Genomic DNA, 10061 nt, shown 5'->3' on the forward strand with positions numbered 1-10061 from the left:
TGAAGGTGGAGGAAATAGATCTTACATATGCAGTGGAAGAGTCAACATTCGTATCTCACAATTATTTCATTAAAGGTGCTTCTAACTGAACATAGGCTGTGGAGACAACAGGTACCAAGGGAACTAATGGCTTAAAAAAGGACAATTTAAGGTTTTAAACAAAATCTCCAGTCAAAACTTACTTTTTATGCCAAGACATTATATGACTTGAACTAAGCAAAAAGAAGTCATCTTAAAGTGATTTTTCAGAAAAGGTATTGTGATTAAAGAAACATTATATCCTTTCTAAATAACTGCTTAGTTTGATGTACAAGAACAATTATGACAAAAAAGAATCATGATCAAATAAAAAATATCCACCAAGTTTCTGGTTGTGTTACAATCTGATTGGATAAAAATAGTCCAGTAATATTAGTTTATAAATGTTTTGAATTACACTGACTCAAATATATGACAAGATAACAGAACACCAAACAACACAAAGTGCTTTAAACATATTATTCTGGAGTTCTTTACTGAACCCCAAGATCTCCACACACATAATTTTTTTTCATACAACTAAGTTTTATTTCTTTGATTGGTGAAGAGGGCAAGAAAAACTCATGTTTTTTCTGGAATTGAGCATTAAGAATACCACCATGCAACAGCAACCATATATTAAAAAGCCTGATGACACACAAAAGAAATTTACATTTCAGTTTTGTGTATCTTTGGGAACATTAGTGAGTAACCTGCTAAACACTACTGCTCAAGTTAAGCTATTTTCTTGACATCCTCTATGCTACCTGCTAGTCTGTTGCTCTACTGAAATAAAATGCTTCTCAAAAATCAGATGGAAAATTAACAGCTTCATTCTCCTGGATGTATCTGGAGTGTTGGCAAGTAACAGACAATATGCAAAATATTCCTCCCCTCAAATACAGAGCATCTTTACATGACAATGCAGAGCTCAACAGCAGCTAAACTGCTCTGCAAAATCAAGCCATTTTCAGGAATACTGGAATATTCTTGATATTATATAGGAAATCAACTCCTAGTATTTGTAAGGCACTTTGAGATCTTTTAACGGGAGCTATAAAAATATATTGGTATATTAAATATTTTCCACCAACTTTAATAAGGAATTATAATAAGAGCATTGCTTTACAGATCAATAAACTAAAGTACTAAGTGAATACTTGATTTGTTTCTGCTCACAACATGTTAATGTCATACCAAGGTCAGAACTGAGTACAGACTCCAACTGTTCAACACTTCACAATATGGTTTAGAGGGCTTGGTAGTGTTTGGTCAGAGGCTGGACTTGATGATCTTGGAGGTCTTTTCCAACCCTAATGATTCTATAACCAGGAATCACTACCATAATTTTTCCTTTCCTCTTGGATATCTACTGGGTACAAAAACTCTGTAGCAGAAACACCATTTTGCAAAGCAGTATGACATGAAACATGACTGATCAAGAGCAAAAGAATAAGAGAAGTCCTAAAAAAGTGCAACTACAAGAAGTAAAGCCAATGAGTGACCTCTACAAAGAGCAATTGAGATTGAAGAAAGGAGATTTTTTACTTCAGCTTCTGTAATCTAGAAAAAAATCTCATTTTACCTTTGATCTTTCAGTCACTGGAACCAGCAAGTCTCAGATTTTCTTTTTTAACTGTGTCCTGTGTCATTCATAAAGAGCATCAACTTTGTTAATGAGAAAAAAATACATTCTGCATAGGCTTTATCACAGGCCCAAAAATATTCTTGGCATTTAGTCAGCAGCTCAGCACACCTAAGTCAAAGCAAACTCTCTTAATAAATCAAGAGACAAAGGTCTCCAACAACAGTAATTTTTTTATACCCTCACCAGATGGCTGACTAGGCAAAAACTGGTTGAGGAGCTGCAATAAGACAATGACTTCAAACATAGTATTACATGATAGCACATGGTCAGATAAAGAACTTACAATGTAAAGAACTGCAAAAAACGGTATCATGCACTTGGGTCATCCTACTCAGTTTCAAGAAAGTAATAGTGCATAAACCTCACATATGGTGTGATTCTTGGGGTGGTCCTGTGCAGGGCCAGGAGTTGAACTCAATTACCTTGTGTGTCCCTTCCAACTTAGGATATTCTACAATCTATGATAAATCTATTACAAAAGAAGGAAATACAGAACTTGAGCCCTTCACTGTAACCCAAAACCAGCGCTGGTACACAGCTAATACAGTCTCCCCTCCACAGCTATTAAAACCTTGCCCTAAAATACCTACATTAATTCCACTTTATCTAAAGAAACATCTGCATTTTATAGATTCAGCTACAGTTGGCAATTTCTCAATCACACCATTTGGTTAGGAAACATGTCTATGCCACCCCTTTATGTTTGCTTCATCCATTTTAATGAGCTGAGTGTTTCTGTCCCACCTCTCCAAGTTCATTCACTTATGTACTTCAGTATCTGTTGCAATAGCTCTGCCTGCCATCTTCTGTTCTTCTCTCATCCTTCTTTTCCCTATGAAGTAAGCCTTACTCTTCTGGTCAATTCTTTCATTCCAAGAAAGGAATGGCTCCCCCGCAGTGACCCTATGGTCGTAACTACAACCTAAGAGCTGGTGAGTGTTAACACTACAAAAGAAATCTACTCAGTTCAGGAGGCTGCACAGGATCAAGAAGCTGAGTATTTGGGTTTGTCTTTCAAGTTGGCCTTAACATAAATTCTATTTTATAGTAACAGATATCAAAGGGGGAAAAATATAAAGTCCTCAAGTGACCCTTAAACATTCCAAACCCCTGGACTTCAGTGGCTACAGTCAGCTTCTAGAACTATTCCCAGAACTAGACCGATGTCATACACAATGTCGGTAGACAAATAAAAATTTCCTTAATTAAGTTCCACCAGAAACACCAGAGAAAAAAGGAAAGCAATACAGTTTTCTCACAGATTAGTGACATTCTTTAAAAATCAAAGAAACTCCTCTGTACCTGAGTATCTTAGGACGGCCTAAGGAAAACTCAATTTCCCCCCCCTCCTTTTGGAAGACAACTCCAAAAAAAAAAAAAAATCCCAAACAAAAAAACTCCAAACCACAGAAAGAGTATACTGACTCTACCAGTGATAGTCAGAGATCAACTTCATTCCATTTTTCCCAAACATTCTTTCAAATAGCTTTGAAGCTTTTTCACGTTATTGAAAATTTCTTCTTAAAATTCCAAAATATTTTCTTACAAAGCTATTTTCTTCTTTCATTAAATGGTACAAAAAAACCCCAATCCCCACCTGACAAAGTCTTGAGAAGTGAGTAACTCAGGACAGTTTTCTCTATCATAAAGAAAAAAAAGAATTGCTAACAATACAAAATATCATTAGAAAAGATTAAGCAGATCTTATCATTAAAAGACTTCTCTAGACAGGTACACAGGAGAAATCAGTGACTGAACTAGCATTTCCATTCCTTAAGAAACTTGTATCTTTTAGCATTTATTTTATACCAAACCAGGTAGAAGTGTTGTAGCATCAACATGTTTAGCTGCATAGAACATTTCCAAAACATTCAATTCATAAATATACAAATATTTTGTTTACACACATCATATTTTTAAACAGAACACTGTGGTATTCCAGAATCAAAGGATTTAAATTGATTTGACATTTAACTACATCTGCTGTATGAGCTGTACAAAGATATAAGCTATGTGCTGCCCCCTGTAACTGTAACAAGTATCTGGGAAGATTACTTAGCAGAACAGATTCCATAGATTGGTCAGGAAAAAAAACATTGTGTCCAAAGAAAACATTCACAGAGAAACTTAATCCATAAGAACACCAGGTTAGATGACTTATAACCTGTGAGACAGAGGCATTCTAAGGATACTTGTTGAACCAGCTGGAAACTACGTTTCTATTTTCTTGCTAGAAAACAGCAATAGAATCTCAACAGAGAACACACGATAGAAGATTCCATGGTACTTCTAGTGACACCAACAAACCCCTAGTATGCTATAGTAGAAGAGCAACAGACCGTCAACAAGTCCTTTATATCAAAGTGCTGACAAAATGGCAAACTCACAAAGGAAATAGAAAAATCTTATTCACTTTTCCAGATCGAATGATGCCCACAGGACTAACACACCCTTTTCTAAACAATAAGCCGACAAAAGAAAAAGAAATGTACAAGATTCATGTTTTAAAAATTAAACTAAAAAAAAAGTGCATTTCCAGTAAAATTGTTATCCTTTTAATCCTTTCTTGCCCTCTCCATTAGAAAAGAAAAACAAAAAAATGAGCTGGAAAGTTTACTGAAGCTCACCAAAAGTTCTGTATTTCTATACATTTCAGATGGAAAAACTCAAAAGACTGTAATGACTGTAGGAGATGATGACCATAAAATAGGTCACCAATAACTATAAAGTGTGCCCAACTACATTAGAAAAACATTAAATCATTCCGTTAGAACATAAGTAAGATGTATTTTCTTTCTTTAAAACCCAAGCTAGTACTACATACTCAAATCACCTCCACTTCTCTAGCATCAATGAAAGAATAAAACAAAAGCCAAAAGTTGACTATTTCTCTTCACTAACCGTACCTGTATGAGCAAGATTACCAGAATCTGACATTAAAAAAATTGTAAGGTATTTTTTAAGTGCCTAATTACTCCATCATATATCTGCATATAGAAGTTGGCATTAGGTAATGTCTGTCAAGAGAATCATCCTGATAAATTAGACATTTATAATTCCTACATAACTTATTCACCGATTAATTTTGAAAACTCAAGTATCATTTACAAGCAAAATGTTATTTAACAGTATATGGAAAGAAATCTTCTGGATGTTGACATACTTCACATTTCAGTTATTTACAAAAATGGCTGCAATATTTTACAAATAAATTCTGCAAAACTGTTTTCTCAAACATCTCAGATTTTATGTTCTGCTTTTGTCTTCAGAATTACATTTTTTGATATAAAACTATGGAACAATATTGTATTTCACTTGTAAACCAAATGGCAGCTACTAAAAAAAGTTAGGTTCATGATGAAAATGGGGCTTTCTTCAGCTATTAGCACTTGTTTTCCTGAAAAAAACCCAACCCAATTATATGATGCTTAATACTTCTTTTCTGACTAATATGTACATTTAGCATAAAAGCACATAACAGCTATTTTACAATCTCCAGTGATACATTTCATTCTTTGCATTATGCAATACATGTTTATGTCTAACTCAAAAAAGCCAAATCAAATCCTCACAAATGCTCTTAAGCTTAAACTGACTTACAACCAAGCACTACTTCTGACAGGAAAAAAAGAAATACAGCTGTATCTTCCAGCTGAAAAAATATATTCTTTTTATATATTCTTTTTTTTTTTTTCAAATGAACAGTTTCAGTCACAGTAATACAGCTTAACTTAATTCCCAGATGCAATTGCTAGGAGCAGGGCCAGTATCAGATAATGCTAAGCACCTAACTGGATATTAATTAATGCCTAATATAAATATATATTTCACATGCCAAAGAAATGCAATTTTAAGCAGCTGTAGAAATCAAACAGGTTGTGATAGAAAGAAAAAATGCCCTACACAATCTACTTACTAGCATGCTTATCTGCAAGCATTATAAGGCTGTTAGAAATATCTCTTCGCCTGTAAAAACACACCACTTTTGCTTCCACGTTTCCATTGGCAGTCTACAAAAGAAAGATAAATCAAGTCAGAATGTATCCCTCCTCTGATGAGTAATACAAATTAAATGCTCTCTGCTTGGGATTTTCCCTCCTATCAGTAGTTCTCACATGATTAGTCAGGCTGAAATCAACAGAATTACACCAATAACTAAAAACTTCCTGACAGAGGCCAGTACCAATTTCAGATCAGACAACAGGATTAACTATAATTATTTAGTCCTCAGAATTAATGTATTATTCAGCTGTTCAGAGATCTAATGCCAGTATCATGCTAACATAAGAATCCTTAAGAAATATTAGAAGCTTGTGAACAGTTCTTTGCAACACAGCTTTAGATACAAATGTAAATTTCAAAGTACTCTGGCATTCTTTTTCAAAATCATATAAATATAACATGGTTTATTTGAAAAAGTCACTACAGCACTTCAGCCTGATAATGTAAAGAATTTACTAAAATTTGAAGAACTGTACCCTCTTTCTCATTATGAAAAGCACAAAATTAGTTTATTACCCTCAGTGACTTATTCAAAACTGAAAAGTATAATGTTTTAATTAAGTTTCTTACAAAAAAACTAAACAAACAAAAAACCCCCCAAGCATCTTATACCTGGTAGAACAATAACCAAACCATTTAATTATATATTTGCATAACATCATGTTTGCTCAATACCTTTAACACACAAAAGCAAAACATTCACATTTAAGACAGCTGGACTACATCCTCCAAACTGTCTTGGGGGGGGAAATCAATACATGACTCTGCTCTACCCTGCACGAGCAAGATTAAATTACAGCAGTGCAGTTTAAAGATAATAAACATTACATTCAGAACATGATTGGAATCACTTCAATTACTGTAAGTAAAAAAATATTCTTCTCCAATAAAAGCCTAGAGTGATTTGCCATGCACAAGTTCAGTGGATGTCGTGTTGGACAGCACTAACGGGTAATGTGGTTGATGTCTGCTATGGAGTAGTGTTATGTTCCATTAATAATAAGAAAACCATTTGCAGATCACCAATTTTTTAATTTACTTTCTAAGCACCAGGAGAAAAAAAGATATCTTTATCATTATTTATATCAGGAAGGGCATTTTGATTAGGAACTTTTGATGTACTGCACCAGTAAGTTTGGAGGGAACAGTAAAAATATGCCATGCTAACAAAAAAATAAAATAAAAATCCCACACTAAGTAGTATAAGAGAGAAGAAAAATAATCGTGCTTTCCCCAGAATGACAGTGAAGAAAGCCTCCATTCTGCAGGAAAATACACCCAGGATGAAGACAAACAATACAGTCTATACTTCTATTCAAAAGCCCATCCTTCATTCACAGCTGCCAATGCACAGACCAATAAACAGCCACAGAAGTCACATATTCTGTTATTTGATCACTGCAAAGTCTCACTGATACCTTCCAGCTCTTTTACACGTATATCTAAAAGCAGACACATGACATGATCACTGTCATTCCAGATGGATTCACAGTGTCATCATCATCCAGAGAATTCGTTTGAAAATTTTTATAGCAGAGTAATCCTGTTCACCAGGAAGGATCAGCTGGGTGTTTCCTTAGATAACAGGGCAGAATGACAGGATATCACATAGCAAGATTTCAGTAGCTAAAACATACACAACACACATAGGAAATCTCAAAGAAGAAAAAAAAACCACCAACAACACAAACAAACAAAACACACAAACAAACCAGAAAATCCTACCAAAATAAAAATCTTATGGAATGGAAATAATTCTCCGTTTTTGACAAGTGTATTGATTGTTGTCAAAGCTTAAGAAAGAATTTTAGATATTTGTGTACCTTGTTAAGTTCTTCAATTCTTCTAATGAGATATGGATTGCTGGAAGAATTTTCAAAATAAACATAATCTGCAATGAAAAAAAAGTCAAAGTTGCTGAAATACCAAAAAACCATACGCAACAGTATATCATTATTAGTGCAAAACTTTTCTTCTAAACCTAGAAGCCCTCAAAGGGCTGAGATGTCTTCAAGAATGTTAAGAAAGTGAAGTATTTCTATGCTGAGATTTAACATAATTTGTTCCTAAATTCTGGTTATAACTGCGCTACACAGGCTTTAACAATCATGCTGGGAAAAAAGTTAAATGCCTAGTGTTGAAGCTTACATTCTAATTCACTAATCCACACACTTCATAAATCTTGATACAGAAGCGGCAGTTTCTCGTAATCGATTAGGGAAGATTTAAGAATTGAGTGCTTTAGTGAGTTTCTATACTACAGAGATAGATATTTCTGTACAATTGCCACCTCACATTTATTATCGGATGCTCTAGCAGTACAGTTGTCCAAACGAGTAATGTACGTTTTACGATCCTTGCTTTTGTTGTCATATCTGTTCACTAAGATGCAAACTATATTAAGCAGTAATAATCAGGAGATCAGTAAGGATCTTCCAGGACAAAATCTCTTCCAGTATCATTAATATAAAAATATTTTCATAGAGTGTATGGAAGTTTACTCGTATCCTGAAAGCGGCTTCCATGTAACATGCAAAGAATTGACCTGCAGCACATTTTCTTTAATAATTTTCTGAAAACTTGTTTTTGTTAAATGAAAAAGTACCTATCAAATGCCAACCCGACTTTAAATTTGATATTGGACTTCCTGCACCATGCACCTAGCAAATTTTACTTTTAAAAATTAGAGGAGGAACCATAATGATGTAAAAAACTCTTCCGCAATGCTTCAACACTACATCACAATGCAACAGAGCTTCAGGTAGCTCCCGTACCTCTAATGAAAGAATATGATCTCTGGATATTGTTCACGAAAGATTACAACGAAAAAAATGAGAATTGATGACCTTAGAGGCAAACTCTATCTGTTACCTGCTCAGAGAAAGATTACTTTCATAAGTAAAGGCTGATGGGACTACAGTCTAAATACCCTAACGAGGGAGTATGCAGATGGAAGATTTATGGACATATCAGCACATCTCAAAACATCAGCAGAAAGAGATTTAAACTACTATCACCCCTCATTTCCACGCATCTTCAGTCTCAGTTCTGGCTGTCGAGAGACCAAGACGATAAAGCCATTTCTGGGTACCCAGCATTGCACACCTAACTTGAGCGGTGCACCTGAGCCACAGCGCTCGGCACGCTGCCACGTTCGCTCCCTCCGTGAGAGAGAGAAACTTATCCGTGTCAATTTCGATAGGCTGGGGGTGGGGAGACAAACGTTCGCCCTGGTTTTCACCGCCTAAATGCCCACCTCCCAACCCCCCGGCCTTCGCCCTGTGCCAAGCAGTCACGTATCAGCGCACTTCTCAGGGGTCACGTTGGTGAGCAGGGAAGCTGACAGAAATCTCCCGGCTACACAGCCGGATTAATTATTTATCCCCGGCACACCAAGGAAGGCGCGGAGAAACTCTGCGGCCGGAGGGAGGGCGCGGGGGCCGGGGAGCGGCGCGGAGGGAAGCGTCCCCCGGCGTGGGCGCCGCCCGCCCTCCCGCACCGCCCGGGCCCGCCAGGCCGCGCCGGGACAGGGCCGGGGACACACGGCCCCGGCGGGCGGCCCCTCGCCCGGGCCCGACGGGCGGCCCCTCCGCTGCCCGCCGGGGAAGGAGGCAAGGCGCGAAGGGCGGCCGTGCCCGGCCCACGGTGCGGGGGCTGTGAGCCAGCGGCGCCGCTCCCCCCATCCCCGCGGAGGGCGGCGCTGCCCTTCTCCTCGGCGGCGGGGGCCGGGCTCCCACCCGGCACACGGGGCCGGCGGGGGAGGAACCTGCGCCCTCCCCCCCGCCCCGCGGAGGGCCCGGCGGCCCCTTTGCCGGGACAGGCTGCCGCCTCCCGCCGCCCTAAGCCGGGCCCGGCCGCCCCGCTGGGGGCCGCGGCACCCGAGGGGCCGGGGCGCCGCTCTCCGCCCGGGAGCGGCGCGGGGGGCTCGGGCCGGGCTCCGCCGTGTCCCCACATACCTCCCACTCGGTACATGTTGGCCGCCATGTCTGCGCTCTGCGCCGCCCTCCTCCTCCCGCCGCCTCTGCCGGGCCGGGCTGGGCAAGGAGGGAGCGGCTCCCGCCGCCGCCCCCCCGCGCCGCGCTCGCCCCCTCCCTGCGCCGCCACCCCTCCGCGCCCGGCGCAGGACACAGCGCCCCACGGGGCCGCGGCCGCCGCTTCTGGAGCCGCCGGCGGGGAAGGGGTTAAACGGCCGCCCCCACCGCCCCCCCGCGCACCGGCCCCGGGGCGGGTCCGGGCAGGGCCCGGCCGCAGGTGGGGTGGGGCCGAGCCGGGCGGCGCCGGGGGAGGTGCGGGTGCGGCTGTGGCTGTGCGGCCCCCCTGCCCCGCTCCCCCGCTCCCCGCCGAGCCCGGGCTGCCCGCCGTGCCCAAAGCCAAAGCCCGCCACGTCCCATCG

General features: G+C 40.1%; 1 protein-coding gene across 4 annotated transcripts in view; it reads right to left on the reverse strand.

Annotated features, from left to right (window-relative positions):
- Positions 1-9741, reverse strand: part of MTA3 (metastasis associated 1 family member 3) — a 136401-nt gene extending 126660 nt beyond the window's left edge. For 3 of the 4 annotated variants that reach the window (XM_027681854.1, XM_027681857.1, XM_027681853.1), the window contains exons 1-3: positions 9625-9741; positions 7492-7559; positions 5583-5676 (exon numbers count right to left, since the gene is read on the reverse strand). In XM_027681854.1, coding sequence (XP_027537655.1) covers positions 5583-5676; positions 7492-7559; positions 9625-9652 — 190 coding nt within the window. In that variant the 5' untranslated portion in view covers positions 9653-9741. Of the gene's footprint in view, positions 1-5582; positions 5677-7491; positions 7560-8685; positions 8710-9624 lie in introns of those variants that run through there. The other variant, XM_027681856.1, reaches the window with a different exon arrangement.
- Between the last annotated feature and the right edge of the window lie 320 nt (positions 9742-10061).

This window comes from Neopelma chrysocephalum, unplaced genomic scaffold (genome assembly GCF_003984885.1).
Source record: "Neopelma chrysocephalum unplaced genomic scaffold, ASM398488v2 Primary Assembly neopelma1_61b, whole genome shotgun sequence".
Lineage (NCBI taxonomy): Eukaryota > Metazoa > Chordata > Aves > Passeriformes > Pipridae > Neopelma > Neopelma chrysocephalum.